Source organism: Micrasema longulum, unplaced genomic scaffold (assembly GCF_059751315.1).
Source record: "Micrasema longulum isolate JH-2025_06_02 unplaced genomic scaffold, ASM5975131v1 h1tg000249l, whole genome shotgun sequence".
NCBI lineage: Eukaryota > Metazoa > Arthropoda > Insecta > Trichoptera > Brachycentridae > Micrasema > Micrasema longulum.
Window position 1 is genome coordinate 1 of NW_028277454.1, and position 18,592 is coordinate 18,592.

General features: G+C 36.4%; 2 protein-coding genes and 1 long non-coding RNA gene across 4 annotated transcripts; all 3 read left to right on the plus strand.

Moving 5' to 3' along the window:
- The first annotated feature begins 2,285 nt into the window (after positions 1-2,285).
- Positions 2,286-9,914, plus strand: LOC148283301 (uncharacterized). Of its 2 annotated transcripts, none has more exons than XR_015821882.1 (3): positions 2,286-2,985; positions 4,353-4,494; positions 9,369-9,914. It is a non-coding gene; the product is annotated as an uncharacterized LOC148283301 (long non-coding RNA). The 2 variants fall into 2 exon arrangements; XR_015821881.1 differs by having other exon boundaries at positions 2,295-2,985; positions 4,353-4,473; positions 9,369-9,909.
- A 2,871-nt stretch (positions 9,915-12,785) lies between these two features.
- Positions 12,786-13,280, plus strand: LOC148283302 (uncharacterized). The gene has a single exon (XM_088223718.1). The coding sequence runs from the start codon at positions 12,786-12,788 to the stop codon at positions 13,278-13,280; it is 495 nt and encodes a 164-aa protein (XP_088079844.1).
- Positions 13,281-13,488: 208 nt separating this feature from the next.
- On the plus strand, positions 13,489-15,765 carry LOC148283303 (uncharacterized). The gene has a single exon (XM_088223720.1). The coding sequence runs from the start codon at positions 13,489-13,491 to the stop codon at positions 15,763-15,765; it is 2,277 nt and encodes a 758-aa protein (XP_088079846.1).
- The last annotated feature ends 2,827 nt before the right edge of the window (positions 15,766-18,592 follow it).

Genomic DNA, 18,592 nt, shown 5'->3' on the forward strand with positions numbered 1-18,592 from the left:
TGCACAGAACAAGGAGCTTCGCATCCAACTGAAGCGCCAGAGTAGAAGAGAGAGCCGCCCAGCCGTTGGACGGAGAACAGGGACCATCTACACTCCCGCCATTGGAAGGATCTGAGGAGAGCGCTGCTGGACTCACAGAGACGTGGGTCAACCACTCCGCAGATCCCATGGCGCAGATGGCCACCGCTATTGCTGAGATGGCCTCAGCAATAAGAACCTCGTCGATAGGGAGCCCCAGGCCGCCTAACGTGGAAGACGACAGCAGAGTTGGGGCCATGATGGCCCGACAGTCCAGCGCCAAGGACCTGCCCGTCTACACGGGAGAGCCGCTGGAGTGGCCCACCTTTAGCTCTCAGTATCATCAATCGACTGAGATGTGCCGCCTATCAGAGCCGGAGAACCTCCTACGTCTGCAGCGCGCCTTGAGGGGGCGAGCGAGAGAGGCGGTCTCAGCGCTACTCGTAGAGCCGCGTAACGTCGGACAAATCATCCGAACTTTGGAGCTGCGCTTTGGCCAAAAAGGAGTCATCGTCGCAGCCATGCTGGATAGAGTAAGGAGACTCCAATGTCTTCAGGGTACTGGTTCGACGGAGTCACTGATCGAGCTATCTGGTGCCATCAGCAACGTGATCGCCACTCTGGAAGGCTTCGGTGGTGAATATCTTACTACCCCGCAGTTACTAAGCGAGCTAGTAGCGAAACTACCGCTATGTATGCGTACATCGTGGTGGGGGGCCAGACGAGGTGATAATAACAGAGCCACTGTTAAAGATTTTTCTGTCTGGCTAGAAGAAATATCGAGCGCCGCAATGTTGTGCGGAGGTATCGAACCGAACATTTATAGTGGTAAAGGCAATCGAAAACGCGAGTTAGTAAATACCGCGGTAGTGCCTCAAATACCTACAGGTGAGAAGAACAAGTGTGCATTGTGTAATCGATCTCACCCTATTCAGTCGTGCCGGGACTATTTAAAGTTATCAGTGGCCGAGCGATGGCAAATAGTTAAAAGTAAAAACTTATGCTTTTCGTGCTTAGGGGAATCGCATAGGGTTACGCAATGTAAACATTCACGTGAGTGCAGCGTTGATAGGTGCCGTTCATTGCACCATAAAACGATTCACGAATCTAACCGCGGAGAAGTGCGCGAATATCGACCTACCGCCGAGGTCGGAGCCTCAAGCTCATCGTTTTCGCGACAAAACAATTCCTTGAACGGAAATCAATCCACAAGGAGAGAATCAAGTGAGAATTTAGTGAGTGAAATGTGAAAAGTGAAAACCGCTATGACAATGAAAACTCACGAAATAGAACAGTTGTGAACACGTGGTCAACGAACGGACCGATTCTTTTAAAATTATTACCGGTGGAAATAAGTGGACCAGCGGGAACAGTGACTTCGTACGCCTTGTTGGATGAAGGGTCTACAATCACCCTCATCGACAGTGAAGTGGCGGACCGTGCAGGTGCGTCAGGGAAAATACGAGGACTAAAATTCATGGGGCCGGTGGCATGAATGTGACGGATGAGTCATCACGTCGCATAAAAGTAAATATCCGCGGCGATAACAGTGAAATATACAAAATGCGAGCTAACACGATGCAATATTTAAATTTACCGCCTCAAGCCGTAATGGACGCCGGACAAATTAAAACAGTGCGCCCGCAAATTTTAATTGGCAAGATAATGCTTCCTTGATTGTAACGAGGGAAGCAAGGAAAAGCGGGAGATATATTATCTCCGTAACTGCATTAGGAGAGGCGATTCACGGCGGTACAAATACAATGCCGTTTCAAACAATCGCCGCAATACAAGACAACGCCCGATTAGAAAATCTTGTGAAGAAAAATTATGCCGTTGACTCGTTAGGTATTTTGCCGACAATATTATTTAGTGAAAAAAGAGCAATTGAATATTCTTCAAAACACTACTCGACCTCTGATATCGGGACAATGGGGAAACAGGACTTTTGTGGAAAGACGACGTCATAAGCTCCCAAATAATCGGCAAACGGCGCTACGAAGACTAGAACTAATTGAAAAGAAATTTCGCAAAACGAATCCTTTGCTATCGCGTACAAAGCGAAAATAAATGAGTATATCAGTAAAGGATATGCCCGAGAGCTCACATGCATTGAGAAAATACATTGACGAATAGAACGTACTACCTACCGCACTTCGCAGTTAGTCATGTGAATAAACCCGGAAAGCTACGTATTGTCTTCGACGCCGCAAGTAAATATCGCGGGTGTTTCGTTGAACGATTGCTTACTAAGTGGACCAGCAGTGGTATTCTGATCACTCTCGACACCCACGAGATGATCTCGACTTTCGGACGAGAATATAACGTGGTGTAATTTAGGGATTTTTATTTTTTGAACGCGGTTAAACTTGGTATTCTATATGGCAATTCTGATGATTACATGTCAAATTACGTAAATGAATTCGAACACATAAAACCAAAAATAATGATTCTCAATAGAAACATTATTGTGACCTTAAGAATGACCCAAAATACTTAATTATGTTGAATTTACCAAACCTCAATCGTTATTTCTCGTTATTTAGACGGTTTTATAATTGACGTTTCATAGTTCGATATCTACCCGCAAGAGCGTGAGTGGCGAAAATGAGAAAAAATACTCGTGCGCATGCGTCACTGACGAGATGAATATACCTATTACAAAATATAACGCTTTTGCTATCCTGATGAAAATTTATAACGTTTGCCATGTGGGGTATTTATTTTTTCTACACGCCAAACTGTACTTTTTATATTGCAACAATGCAAAACATAAACAAACATACAGTGACAGTTCAACTACTTTTGTAAATGATAAGTATGCCCCGGATCTACATGTCCTTAGGGATTTTGTTTATTTTTATAGAACCTCTGTGAAATACCTACTGTACTCTATAGAAACTTGCATACGAACCACAGCGTCCCTAAATGTACATCTTGCGCGACAACAGGAATCATCATTTGAAGGTATGTTTATCTAATTCGGTATTTTAATCAAACTTATATATTGTGTACGGTTTAAACCTACCTTACGAGTTTTCTCAAGTTGTTAATCATTATAATATTTATAAATTGTAAAAGGTTAAGAATAAGCTAGTGTTAGTAAAAAATAAACAAACCACCAAGCCGTTTTCCCCGGGACGGCCAGAGGATATACAACACACATGCGTTTGCAGTCATACAAAATCTCATGCATGTGTGCTGATTTTTCCAACTTTTGAAGTATTACCATATCCGCAGTGGTACAGCAATACCGCTACTGCGAACTGTTAGTTTTAATTGTTGATATTCGTAATGTAAATAATTATTATGTAAGTAAATACTTGTCGTTTCAGCAGTATTTTTGTTTGGTTAAAATCGCAAGTAATATATTAACAGCTTTTATGTTCCCCTTTAATTTTTTTGTTGATAATTAGGCTTCCCGCCCACTAGGCAGCTCGGCTGCCGCAGTCAAAATTTTGCAAAGCCAGTTAAAGCAGCCAGCCTGACGGCCAGTCCAAATAAAATGGATGTGGAAGATGTTTTTGTTTACATTTTATCTCGTAAGAAACGCAAACCAAAAAGAAGATATTGAATTCATCCTTTACTTGAAAGGGTTCATTTCAAAATTATTTTATGGATCTTCTGTATCGAAAGTCATTGCAAATTCGTTTCATAAAATACTTCTGGCTGCTACGACAAGTGCGTGGAGACTGAGGCAGTCACATACATTTGCTTTGTCTCGTTCTGGCTGCAGTGCACGTCAAACGCGTTCTAATGGCTGCCGCAGCCAGGAATTCTTGGCTATTATTAGTGGTTTAGTGGTGGTATTTCAATTTGATTTATTCATATAGAACATCTTAATTCACACATATAGAAATAATGAAAATAAAAAGGTAAAATTAGGTATTTATAAAAATAACACAGGTATACATAATATCCAGAAAATAATATTTTTAAAAAGTAAGAGAATCTTGTAACGACAAACTCCCTCAGAGACGTGAAAAATTACAAATGTTTATTAAGAAACAATGAAAGACAATTGGACATGCATACACATAAGATATTTAATTTTGCTAAACCCATCACCCTTTATAATAGCTCACAGCATGTGTTATAAAAAGGATACAATATTATTAAGGTTATTGTAATATAATATAATTTATGTTATGAATAGTGGTGTTTAAATATACCTTTGTACTAAAACAAATATTATATCAATATTAATAATAATAGTAGTAAATAGTAAGCTCTATAAATGTCTAGACTTTTGATGATATTATCTTCTAAAAAAAATCTCATTCTCTTTTAGAACATCTGTAAATAATTTAACCTTTATAAGTGTATTTTTTCAGATTATATTAAACCAGTAAAGCGGATCCTTCGAAGGGACGATATCGATTGGCTATTTAAATTTATGCTGTAATGGAATATATGGATATCAAACTATAGGATATATTCGTCATCTGCTTGGAGGTGGGACACGTTGTTTATTAAGTAATTCAAGTTTTTTTTGCACTCTTGAAAATTCTCATTTTAAATTGTAATTTACTAAAAAATGAAAGATAAGTGGTACTTAAATTCACAAATCTGAAATAATCAGTAGCAAGATTCGTCGCTACACCTTTATGACTGATATCTTTATTATAAAGATAAATCTAAATAAAAAAGGATACAATACTTCAGTTATTATTATATAAATTGTAATATATATATTTTTATAGTTAAGATACCAGTCTGGGTATTAAAGATGTTGTAAAAACAATGAAATATCACTACCTACACAGTTATTATACATTTGTATATTTAAATATCAATCATCATTTATTTCCATATTAAACTATTTATTAGATTTGCTTTAAATAATACCCAATTTGTTATTTTTTCAAATGTTTTTTTATTACCAAACAGATTAAGAGCCAAAGTACATAAGAATTTTTAAAAAATAAAGTAAGTACTATTAAAATATCTTGTATTAATATTTTTAATTGAATCGGCATTCACTTCGTAACACTTCATTATAAATTATTATGAAAATAAAACTTTGTTATCAGTGTTACACAATTTTATTCTTTTACAAGAACACAACTTTAGTTTCGGGAGAGCACTCCTCCCATCGACGGGTGATATAAAACTAATATAATAAACACAGAATATTGTTCACAATGTCATCGAATCTAAACAAAAAATAAACAGATTAATCAGTGAAACTTAGAGCAGGGGGTTTTTATTCTTATCTAAGGTGTTGGCATATGAATGGATGGTTATCTTAAGTACAGATATGAAAACATGGACAAAACATTAAGTCGAATTTATTTCTTAAAATTTAGCACATAAGTGGAAGTTGCAATAAGTAAGTCTAAGATTTAATGTGTGGGAAGACATCGCTCGGCTAAGAGAGTGTTAACAGACGCGGGTCTAAGAGGGTGAGTGCGGTGAGGGTGGTCGCAAAGGGAACATAGTCAATAAAGGCGAGAGGTGGTTGAATGTGTGATTATTAATTAGATTGTTTTCAGAATTTAAATTTTTGTGAATTTCTATAATTTCTAAATTATTCATATTACTGCCTTTGTTATTTACTTGGTGCAGGAGTTTTAAGGTGTGATTATGAAATGAGTGGTTACTGTCTATTATATGATTCGCGAATTCCGAGAAATTATTATTGGTCAGGCAACGGCGGTGTTCGTTTAGCCTAGTTTTAAGATTTCGCGCTGTTTGTCCAATATAGACTTTTTTGCATTCGCATGATATCTGGTAAATGCCACTCTTGTTTAGCAGCTCTGTTTTTGACTTAGAATTAAATAGTGATTTGGCAATATTATTATTAGTGTAAAAAGCGGGTTTTATAGCTGTGGGAAAGTGATTACTTATTTTTCTAGACAGAGGTCCAATGTATATAATTCTACGCCAGGTTTGTGGGTTGTTGGATATATCACCACCGCTAGAATATAAAAACGTTTGACTCAATTTGTTATTTTGTTTGCGTTTTAGCATTTTATCAATTATATTGGGGTCATACTGATTGTTATGGGCAATAAGTTAAATAATGTTTAGTTCAGTTTGGAAGTTGGAGGGACTCAGTGGGATATTGATCAATCGGTTAAGCATTGAGTGGAAACTGGCCAATTTATGTTGCATAGGGTGTGAAGATGAAGCCGGAATGACCGAGTCTGTGTGAGTAGGTTTTCTGTAAATATTAAATGCAATTTTATTGTTCTCGATTTTTAAGGTTAAGTCTAGGAAGTTTAGGGAATTATCATCATTGGATTCCAGGGTGAATTTTATATTGTGATGTAGGAGGTTAATGTGGTTAAGGAAGGAATCTAGTTGTCGGGATGACCCTTGATAAAAACAGCAGATGTCGTCCACAAAACGGAACCAATGGAGTACATTATTGACTAGTGGGTGTTTGGATGAAAGTAAATCGGTTTCTAATTTATCTAAAAAGATATCAGCTAAAATAGGGGAGAGTGGAGATCCCATCGGAAGACCATCCTTACTTTCGTAGAACGAGTTATTATATTGAAAGTAATTTTGCTGAAGGCATGTGTTAAGAATTGCGGTCATTTCTTTTTTCACATTCTCACTGATTTCTGTTTTGTCGATTAAATTCTTAAAAATATTCTTACAGTCTTTAGTAGGGACATTAGTAAATAAATTCACGACATCGAAAGACACGAGTTTCACGTTGTTAGGTAGGATTATATTGCTTAGTCTCTCCGTCAGTTCAACACTGTTTTTTATGGTATACGATGGTTTAAAAAGTCTATACGCTATTATTACATCATTGAGTCTTTTGCATAATTTGTAACTGGAACGACCCTAATTTTAATGTGCTACGTTCCGACCCCACTATCAAATACCAAGATGCAGTGAAACAAGTGATCAAACATTCGGAAATTATATGCGGCAAATTTCCATATAATACATACTTACAGCAGATGAACCCCCAAGCCCCGAAGTTATATGGATCCCCGAAATTACATAAAGCCAATATCCCTATCCGTCCAGTAGTATCATATTTCAGTGCACCCAGTTACAAATTATGCAAAAGACTCAATGATGTAATAATAGCGTATAGACTTTTTAAACCATCGTATACCATAAAAAACAGTGTTGAACTGACGGAGAGACTAAGCAATATAATCCTACCTAACAACGTGAAACTCGTGTCTTTCGATGTCGTGAATTTTTTTACTAATGTCCCTACTAAAGACTGTAAGAATATTTTTAAGAATTTAATCGACAAAACAGAAATCAGTGAGAATGTGAAAAAAGAAATGACCGCAATTCTTAACACATGCCTTCAGCAAAATTACTTTCAATATAATAACTCGTTCTACGAAAGTAAGGATGGTCTTCCGATGGGATCTCCACTCTCCCCTATTTTAGCTGATATCTTTTTAGATAAATTAGAAACCGATTTACTTTCATCCAAACACCCACTAGTCAATAATGTACTCCATTGGTTCCGTTTTGTGGACGACATCTGCTGTTTTTATCAAGGGTCATCCCGACAACTAGATTCCTTCCTTAACCACATTAACCTCCTACATCACAATATAAAATTCACCCTGGAATCCAATGATGATAATTCCCTAAACTTCCTAGACTTAACCTTAAAAATCGAGAACAATAAAATTGCATTTAATATTTACAGAAAACCTACTCACACAGACTCGGTCATTCCGGCTTCATCTTCACACCCTATGCAACATAAATTGGCCAGTTTCCACTCAATGCTTAACCGATTGATCAATATCCCACTGAGTCCCTCCAACTTCCAAACTGAACTAAACATTATTAAACTTATTGCCCATAACAATCAGTATGACCCCAATATAATTGATAAAATGCTAAAACGCAAACAAAATAACAAATTGAGTCAAACGTTTTTATATTCTAGCGGTGGTGATATATCCAACAACCCACAAACCTGGCGTAGAATTATATACATTGGACCTCTGTCTAGAAAAATAAGTAATCACTTTCCCACAGCTATAAAACCCGCTTTTTACACTAATAATAATATTGCCAAATCACTATTTAATTCTAAGTCAAAAACAGAGCTGCTAAACAAGAGTGGCATTTACCAGATATCATGCGAATGCAAAAAAAGTCTATATTGGACAAACAGCGCGAAATCTTAAAACTAGGCTAAACGAACACCGCCGTTGCCTGACCAATAATAATTTCTCGGAATTCGCGAATCATATAATAGACAGTAACCACTCATTTCATAATCACACCTTAAAACTCCTGCACCAAGTAAATAACAAAGGCAGTAATATGAATAATTTAGAAATTATAGAAATTCACAAAAATTTAAATTCTGAAAACAATCTAATTAATAATCACACATTCAACCACCTCTCGCCTTTATTGACTATGTTCCCTTTGCGACCACCCTCACCGCACTCACCCTCTTAGACCCGCGTCTGTTAACACTCTCTTAGCCGAGCGATGTCTTCCCACACATTAAATCTTAGACTTACTTATTGCAACTTCCACTTATGTGCTAAATTTTAAGAAATAAATTCGACTTAATGTTTTGTCCATGTTTTCATATCTGTACTTAAGATAACCATCCATTCATATGCCAACACCTTAGATAAGAATAAAAACCCCCTGCTCTAAGTTTCACTGATTAATCTGTTTATTTTTTGTTTAGATTCGATGACATTGTGAACAATATTCTGTGTTTATTATATTAGTTTTATATCACCCGTCGATGGGAGGAGTGCTCTCCCGAAACTATAGTTGTGTTCTTGTAAAAGAATAAAATTGTGTAACACTGATAACAAAGTTTTATTTTCATAATAATTTATCTTGTATTAGTTTAAAATTCATATTATATTAAATATTTTCTCTACAGCTCACGTTGGCATGTCCTAACAAAAGGAAATTTGTCACCATATGGAAAATACAAAGTTATACCATTACATATGACATCGCTTATATCATTTTGAATATTTAGAATTAATCAGCTTACACATATTTGAATTGCAATATCATAATCACAATACCTACAGACAACTTTAAAAATATTACCTTTACTGCATAATAATTTGCTCTGAGAAATAAAACATATAAATCACAAAATATAGCCTTCAAAGTTTTCTTTTTAAAAGGTTTAACAATATGCGGAATAATTAAGGTGTTTGATTTTTGCGTGTACCGATGAACTTTAGTACAATATACAAAAATATGTATATTGGCAGGTTTATTGCAATACCTGATGAATAACTTCCAACTAACCTAAATAAGATATATTTTACCATTTTAAGTGCTTATTTTAGTATGTCATTTTGTAATAAATGTAATTAAAAATGTATTGTAAATTATATAATTTTTTGTTTTTTTATTTTTAGCAAAGAGGAAATATCAAATGTTGCAATTTGGTGTCAATTTTTAACACCTTTATGATCATCTGAGAAAATGGGAGTAAATATGTGGCAGAGCAGAAAAGCGGACTACAGAAATGAGTCTACAACAACTTCATCAAACACTCAAACCTTTTCTCACAAATGTAGAGCATTACCTAAATTCTAGTTAGTTTATTGTAGTTTTTTTTTAATTATTTTATACCTAAAAACTCATAAACTACAGTGCAAGTACTGTTATTGAAAAAATATTTTGGTGTTTTAGTTTCCTTTTCACACGTAATTAAAATATAGTCATATCTCACACATAAATATTTAAACACATATTCTAAATATAAGGAACCTTAATGTGATCACTTTCACCGGGAGAAATAAGGGCTCTGGCCAAGCATTGTATTTACTTTAGTTTTAGTTAGTTAGTTTTACGAAAACAGTACATTTGAAATTATTTTTATTTATATTACCTTTTGTTACAAGAAAATGTATTCTCACATCCTCTCAACGCGTTTGCTTATCATGCAAGAGGTCTCAGGTTCAGTTCCTGCCATGGTAGACATGAAATATTTATTTTAAAAGGTGATTTTACAGTACAATATTTCATAGTCCCTTGACTGGCACCCCAAGCGTACGATTGATCATTTTTTCTTTAAGTAACAAAAAGATCAAGATACGCTGCGATTGGTGTACCAATGCAGTGCCCTATGCAATTAGGTGCGGAATTGAAATGATGATGATGATTACCTGCATTTATTTATTCTACGGTATAAAAATTCACTATTTATTTTTTTAAAAGAGATTTGTGTTCTTATGATTTACTTAAACATTTAATTTTGAGGGCCATTTTCGACGAGTTGTAAATAACTCTCTATTAGAAAATAGGAATCAAGTTGGGATGGAATGGGATTCTAACCACGGACCTTTGAGCCGTGAGTCCATGACGATAGTCATAGGACCACAACCCGATTTAACTCAATTGATTCACAGTTTACATATTAATGTACTGATTTTTTTTAGGCTGTTGCCGTGTTATGCCATAATAATAAGCATAGGGGAAAAAATCTAGTGAAATTAAAATAACAATATTAAAGTCCAAATAAAATGTTAAATACACATAAAAATTATAAAAAGTTACAAAAATTAAATTTAGTCGATTAAAAAAAAGTTTTTTTTTTAACTTTATTAATTATTTGTGCATGTTGTATTCACATTTAATTCATGAAATATTTCTAAACATAACAAATTGTGATATTATACCAATTTATTGTATTGTTCATTATTTGTAAGCCATAAAAAATAAAATAAAAACAATCTTAAATGTTAATATGCATATTCAACATAACATTTAAAAAAAAAATAATACAGACTTTATGGATATGGTACCATAGTGAAAATAAATAAAACAATGTTATGAGTACGTCCAAATACTTGCGGACTGGCTGGATTTCCTCCCTAGGGAGAAATAATTTAATAAAATTCAATTTGTTGCAACAGAGAGGGAAAACATTTTTGAGAAGGGAATATGGAAGTCTAGGCATTTACAGAGCTTATGACCTGTCATTCATATCATCCGGCTGAAATCACCTACTAGGCAACACCTAAAAAAACAATTTTCCAATTCTTATACTTCTTCTTTTACCAGTTAGTTAATTCAACAATGTTTTGAGTATGTCCAAATTTTGCGGACTGACTGGATTTCCTACCTAGGGAGTTATTCCAATCTAAATTTGTTGCTGGATGGATGAATCTCACCCACATGATAAAGGTTTCAGCTCTTTTACTTCACAAAAGTCAACAGATGGAAGAGTTGAGGAAATTTGGATGTTTAAACACAATAAGTAAAGTGGCCGCTTAAACCAGCCAACGACAGATCATAAGCCCTGTAAATGCCTATACTTCCATATTCTCTTCTCAAAAATGTTTTCCCTCTCTGTTGCAACAAATTTAGATTAACCTAACCTAACCTAACCTAACCTAACCTAACCATTAGAGCGACATCTTGTCCCAAGCATTGAAATACAATAGACTTTCGCACATAATTGGTTCCTGAAAATGTGTGCGAATGTTGAATGTTCGAAAGTCAAGGGATGTAAAAAATATGTATTTTTTAATTAAGTTAATGAGGTGTTTAAGTGCTTTCAGGTGATTCTTTATAAATTTTTCAAGAGTTAGTTAAATACTTCCATATTTTTTGTTTTCTTGATAAAGAGTTCTATATAATAACATGCTGTATTTAATTTTCAAAATAGATAAGGCTTCATTCATATTTTTTACTGTCAAAGACAATTTTATCAACTTTTTCCTTACATTAACTGTGTATTTCATTTACCAGTTGTTGCAATTAAGCAGTCATTTGACAGAGGTTCTGAGTGATATTCAATTAACTCGTTAACATCTTCATTGTTGAAGTCCTATACTATATCATCTGTGATAGTTTCCAGAGTTTCTTCAAAATTCATCATTTGCGGGCACAATTGTTTACAGGAACCTTTCATTTTTTACTTTTTTATTTCAGCCCACAAGTATCCAATATTGCTTATTGCGTTCCATATATTATAATTCTACTGAAATTGTCTTAATGTAGGCACACCTTCCCTGTCAGTTTCCTTAATGACCTGATTCATTATTTTCCTCATAACATATTATCTTAACATAGTTATCACTAGTTAACCGAGGGAGCACCTGCATGGAAGCGAAGAATATTTGCATTATTGATAAAAATCTGTAAAAAACATAATTTATTTAAATGCCTGAAATAGTGAATTACGCAAAAGTAGAAAGTACAAAAGCCGACGGCCGACCGTATGTCTTTGGGAATACTAAACAATCAATCAATGCATCGTCTTGTCATTCAATTAGCTTCAATATGGCAATCTTTAGAAACCTTTATAGCATGATTAAGATGCATTAAATGTGTATCCCGAGTTCCCTTTGATAATGTATGTATATATATAAATTAATAATTAATATAAATTAGAAACGAATTTAGTGTTAAAATATAATCAACACCGACTGACATACTCGAACTGTGCCAGATCTAGATCGAGGAAAAAAGACCTCAAATCGATCTGACTAATATTTTGACAATATATTACGTGTTTAAATTGATTAAACTTATTAATTGCGAGTACTTACCTGTATTAACTCCGTTATTTTTGACAAAGACTAAAGATGTCCCGACAAATTAAAAAAAACTTACGAACCTCCAATTTATGAGCACAAATGGATTTGTCGTAATTTGTATAATGGCGTCTTTTGAGTTTTTACAGATGACGCAATATATTTAATTGCCAATTTAGTAGCTCATAATAAAAAATAAACATACATTTTTAAAAACGAAACATCTCGCGGGTCGCATGTTTGACGTTTGCCAGATTTACAAGGTTAGTTTATTTGTGTGCTGTGCGCATGCGTGGTTTTAACGATACCTATTACGAGATTCGTTCAGGATACCAAAATGATTTTAACGAGGTAGAGAGGCCCACGAGAGTGGTTCAGAATACCACCCCTGATATGCTAACTTCACTTCTAGGGAACGTGATACGATTTCGAGAGGGAAAAATCGCCCTCGCGGCGGATATTAAAGAAATGTTTCTGAGAATCCAAATACGCGACGAAGATCAACAGTCACAAAGATTTCTTTGGCGTGATAATGAAGACGAACATATCCGCGAGATGGTCATGAGCTCAATGACGTTCGGAGCTACATGCTCACCGAGCAGCGCTCAGTTTGTTAAAAATAAAATAGCGGAGGAACAATCACTTGGAATGATGAAAGCAAAGATGGCCATTTTAAATAATTTTTATGTAGACGATTTTCTAATAGGAATCGACTCGGTAAAAGAAAGCATTCAATTGCGAAGCGATCACAGCGACCACAGTGCTCGGACGAGGTGGTTTTGAGTTAACAAATTGGGCCTCAAATAATCCAGAGGTAGTACGAGCAATACCGGAAAATCTGCGTGCGAATACATCTATAAATATAATAAGTGGACAAGATGTAACCGAAAGAGTGCTCGGGATAAAGTGGAATCCAGTTAGTGACAATTTTTTGTTTAAATTCAAAGAAACTCCAGCGGTGTCTGAACTCTATATACCTACCAAGCGCGAAATGCTTAGTGAAGTAATGAGCATTTTTGATCCCCTTGGATTTATTGGGTGTTTAACAATCCGACCTCGTATCTTACTACAAGAGGTATGGCGTTCGAAAACTAATTGGGACACTGAAGTAGATGGAAAATACGCGGTAAAGTGGCATAAATGGTTGAAAATCTTACAAGAAACAAATTGCGCGATTCCGAGGCAATGCACAAGCTATAAAGAAGCACCGGTAGAATTACATGTGTTTTGTGACGCTTCGGAGCAAGCAAGCTGTGCGGTGGCATATTTCGTCGAAAGGACAATAGACAAAAGTTTAATCACATTCATAGGCAGTAAATGCAAGGTGAGCCCATTGCGTGCCTTATCGATACCGCGGCTCGAACTGCAAGCCGCTCTTATAGCAGCGCGCCTAGCGGCTACTATTAAAAAGGAATGTGATAGCCGTATTATAAAAACTATTTACTGGACGGACTCGACAACTGTCTTAATTTGGGTACAGAGTGATGCGCGAACATACTCACCATTCGTCGCACACAGATTGGGTGAGATAGACGAACTTACTAACTCAACGGAATGGAGATGGGTGCCCACAAAGCAGAATCCAGCAGATTTAGGTACCCGAGATGGAGAGATACCTGACCTTACGATGAAAGGAATGTGGTTCGGAGGTCCTGAATTCCTCAAATATTCTGAAGATATGTGGCCACCTGTCAAAGGTTTAAATACAAATCGAAACCTGGCTAACACAGAGTTGCGGACCGAAACAATATGTTTGAACAGTGCAATAATGCTGAATGCTCTCCCGGATCAGAACAGGTTTTCGTCGTGGCAACGTTTAATTAGAACTACGGCGTGGATTTTTCGATTCGTCAACAGGTGTCGCAAAAGAGAGCGAATCATTAGCGCTACACTAACTGCTCAAGAAATATCAGCATCGGAACTTACATGGATTAAGATTGCGCAATCCGATAGCTACAACAAAGAGATAGAAATCCTTTCACGGGGGGAGTCTCTCCCGAAAGCCAGTGAAATTTCGTGTCTAAATCCATACCTGGATAAGGATAATGTTTTAAAAATGGGTACTAGATTAATGGCAACAGACAACATGGCCGCCGAAATAAAGTCGCCTATAATTTTAGACGGAACTCATGCTTATACACGCCTGCTTGTAAGAAATTTCCACGAAAAAGCTAATCACGCAAGTACAGAGAGGACGATGAGTGATCTAAGGCAGCGTTTCTTCATCACAAAATTAAGATCAAATATTCGACAAATAATACACCGTTGCCAATTTTGTCGAAACGAAAGGAGTCATCCGATTGCGCCATTAATGGGACAGTTACCGGTAGCACGCCTAGATCATCACGTTCGTCCGTTTACACACTGCGGAGTCGATATGTTTGGACCTTTATATGTAACTGTTGGGCGACATAAAGAAAAGCGCTACGGGGCCTTATTTACATGTATGACGACACGTGCGATTCATATCGAAATAACTCACTCTTTAAGTGCGGACGCGACCATCCAAGCTCTTCGAAGGATGGCCGCGCGACGCGGACACCCTAACACGATGTATTCCGATAACGGAACTAACTTAAAAGGAGCGGATAAAGAAATATCGGAAGCAGTACGACAACTTGCAGACAATCCTGAGCTTCAGAATGCAGCCACCGTGCGGGGAATTCGATGGAAATTCAACTCTCCGGCAAGTCCATTTATGGGGGGTAGCTGGGAAAGGTTGATCCGAAGTGCAAAGCGCGCGTTAATGGCAATATTAAAAGAACAGGCCCCAAAAGAGGAAGTTTTATTGACAGCCATTGCAGAAGCAGAGTTTACTGTGAATACAAGACCTCTGACTCACCTGTCACTCGACGCGAGAGACGCTCCACCACTAACACCTATGCATTTCTTGATAGGTGATGACGGTAGCCAACCTCGCTTAGCGGACTACCGAGACACGCCCCCAGAAGTGTGCCTTAAAAAACAATGGCGAATCGCCCAAAGAATGGCCGATCAATTTTGGAAAAGATGGCTTCGTGAATACCTACCAACCCTCGCCCAGAGACAAAAATGGAGGGAGATTACAAAACCGCTAGAAGTAGGAGATGTAGTGATAATCACGGACCCAGCTCTACCTCGGAACGAGTGGCCACGTGGGATAATTATCGAGGTCAACCCGGGACGAGATGGTATCATCAGAACCGCAAGGGTCAAGACAGCGAAAGGCGAATTCACGCGACCAACGGCCAAACTCGCAGTACTTAATGTAAAACAAGATGACGTCTGATTACTAAGGAGTGTCTCTCGACAGGGGGGAGTGTAGCCGACGTCATAGTCCTTTATTCTATTATTGTATGTTCGTATAAATGTTTCAATTATTATTTTACTTGTATTTAATATATAACCTAGTATGTATGAGTCTGCGAGGCTAATTCCGTGCCTAACCGGCCGCTGCCGTATAAAGGACAAATTGAGCGGAGCGTGTCAAGCTAGCGGCCCTTTCACGTCCGCTCTAGTCGGCGCTCGATTGTGCAATGGAGGGACGGAGGCGGGGGTCGGGGCTTATACGTTGGCTAGGGGGCGCCTATTTACGTTGGCCGCTCGGGAGAATACTTGACAGGAGTGGGGGGCCGGCACCATTCCCATACCTAAGTTAACCGTAGGGTCAGATTTTGTAATCTTGTATAAATATGTGCACATGTGAGAAATAAAGACATCGATCAAAAACAGTAAACACTCTCTTTTAACTCTACTCTGCCCGATTACTTCGCCACTTCGTCTTCAGATCTTCACTGCATCTTTCCTGGACTCAGCCGAATCCAGAAGCGGATTTACAACCTGCTAGCCGCCACTGTCAGCCGACAGTATTTGGAATAAATATTCATACCTACGGGCTACTGATACCTATCGCAGCTCGCAGTAGAATACCAGCGCCTTGCCGAGATTTTTACAGTCTCACAATTCTTTATACGAGGCGGAAACGCGTCTCGTACAATGAGGGTGGTTCTACACTGAAGTATTTCATGTTTCTATACTGGCACCTGAAGCGTAAGACTAACCACCTCACCTTCTTGTAACAGATAATCAACATAAGCAACATTTAGTGTGGGGAATAATAATTGAACAGACTACCTTCTATTCTTCTGAGGAACCTTTTCTCAAAACATAATAGTTTGTTTTTTTGGGCCCGAATGAAGTTCCGCAATTCGCATATGTAGAGAAAATTATGTAATATGCAGGCGTATTTATTTTTTACTAAATAAACATTTGATCAACATACGGTTTTCATTCTTTTGAATGGGGTGCTTACTAACCCTACCCATAATGCCCGCTCTTTTTAAAAGTGGCCATTTTATGTTTTATATATTTCAAGTATTTTAATTGGGTAGAACCTACGTATAAAAATTTATTTCAACAGAGAAGAAAAACATTTTTGAGAAGGGAATATGGAAGTCTAGGCATTTACAGGGCTTATGACCTATCATTGGCTGGTTTAAGTGGCCACTTTACACACTGTGTAACATTCACCCTATGTTTGAACATCCACGTTTCCTTAACTCTTCCATCTGTTGACTTTTCTAAACTAAAAGAGCTGAAACCTTTATCACGTGGGCGAGATTCATCTGGCTGAACCAAATCATCTACTAGGCAACGCCAAAAAAAAATTAAAATTAAAAACTGTTTTCAGGTGTTGCCTAGTGGATGATTTGGTTCTGCCGGATAAATCTCACCCACGTGATAAAGGTTTAAGCTCTTTTACTTCACAAAAGTCAACAGATGGAAGAAATGGGGAAATGTGGATGTTTAAACATGGTCAGAATGGTGAATGTTACACAGTGTGTAAAGTGGCCACTTAAACTAGCCTATGACAAGTCATAAGCCCTGTAAATGCCCAGACTTCCATATTCTCTTTTTATAAAATGTTGTTTAAAACTCCCTAGGGAGGAGATCCAGCCAGTCTGCAAGCGTTTGGACATACTCAAACATTGTAGAACCTACGTAATTTACAAATAAGAACAATATATTTTTTGCAGCTACAGAGTGCACTGATGCTGATGGTTAGAATTCCAGCATCTTTAAAATGATTCAAGTAAAAAAAATACTTTGAGTAGAGCAGTTAGTTTTTCAAGTAAACAAAAACCTCGTTTATTACGTATTTTATACACGGTTTCGAAATAACACCGTCCAGAATTTAAATTAATATTTTTCTGAACACTAATTTAACAACGCGTATTAGTTATTGATTTATTAAAATAAAAACGCTCAAAAAGCTTTTATATAAACAGTGGTTATAAATAATTCACAAACACAAAAACCGATTAAAAATAAAAAATAAAACAAACGAAAATAAAAGAAACTCAATTGTTATTTTTAAAATTTAAGACTTATCTGTTTTTCAATTTTTTTTAAAAAACAAAGTTGTAGCAAAAATATTTATTTTTTCGTTATCTCCGTTTTTTTTTTGAGAGGGTGAATTCTTAGAAACAGAGAGTTATTTGGCCTAGATATATTAATGTTTCTAAAGTCAAAATGATTCCTCATTGGCCCATAAGAAACGTTACAATAGATACATTTGATCGAACCGGGAAATATTAAAAAGATTATTTACACCATTACAGAAAAGAAACCAGTTCAAAAATTATTCTTCTATCACTTATTTTAAATAAATTCAATGCACATAAGAGAAGATTAAAGTTTACATTTTCTCATGGAAATGCAATTTAAAATTTATAAACCGGAGAAATTTATTGTAAGTGTTGTTATATGGAATGGCCTACATCGCTCTTTTACTAACTTGGCGTATAATAAAATAATGAAAGAGCTAGTAAAAAGTTATTTTCAGGAGTTTTAAATCATTTTGTAGTAAAGAAAAAAAATTAGGTACAGTAAAAAATATTCAGCAATTTCATTTAAAAAAAATTCAAATAGAATTTGAGACCAGAAAACCTATTGTTGTATTTTTTAGTATACTTTTTTAAACGTTATTGTGTGACGTAACGTACTCCCCGTGAAAAAAGAGGTTCCAGTGTATTCTTTAAATCTAGTGAATTGATCGTGTCTCCAATAAAATAGTTTTAAGATTCATAAACAAAGATAAGGAGTCGCCAGGGGCG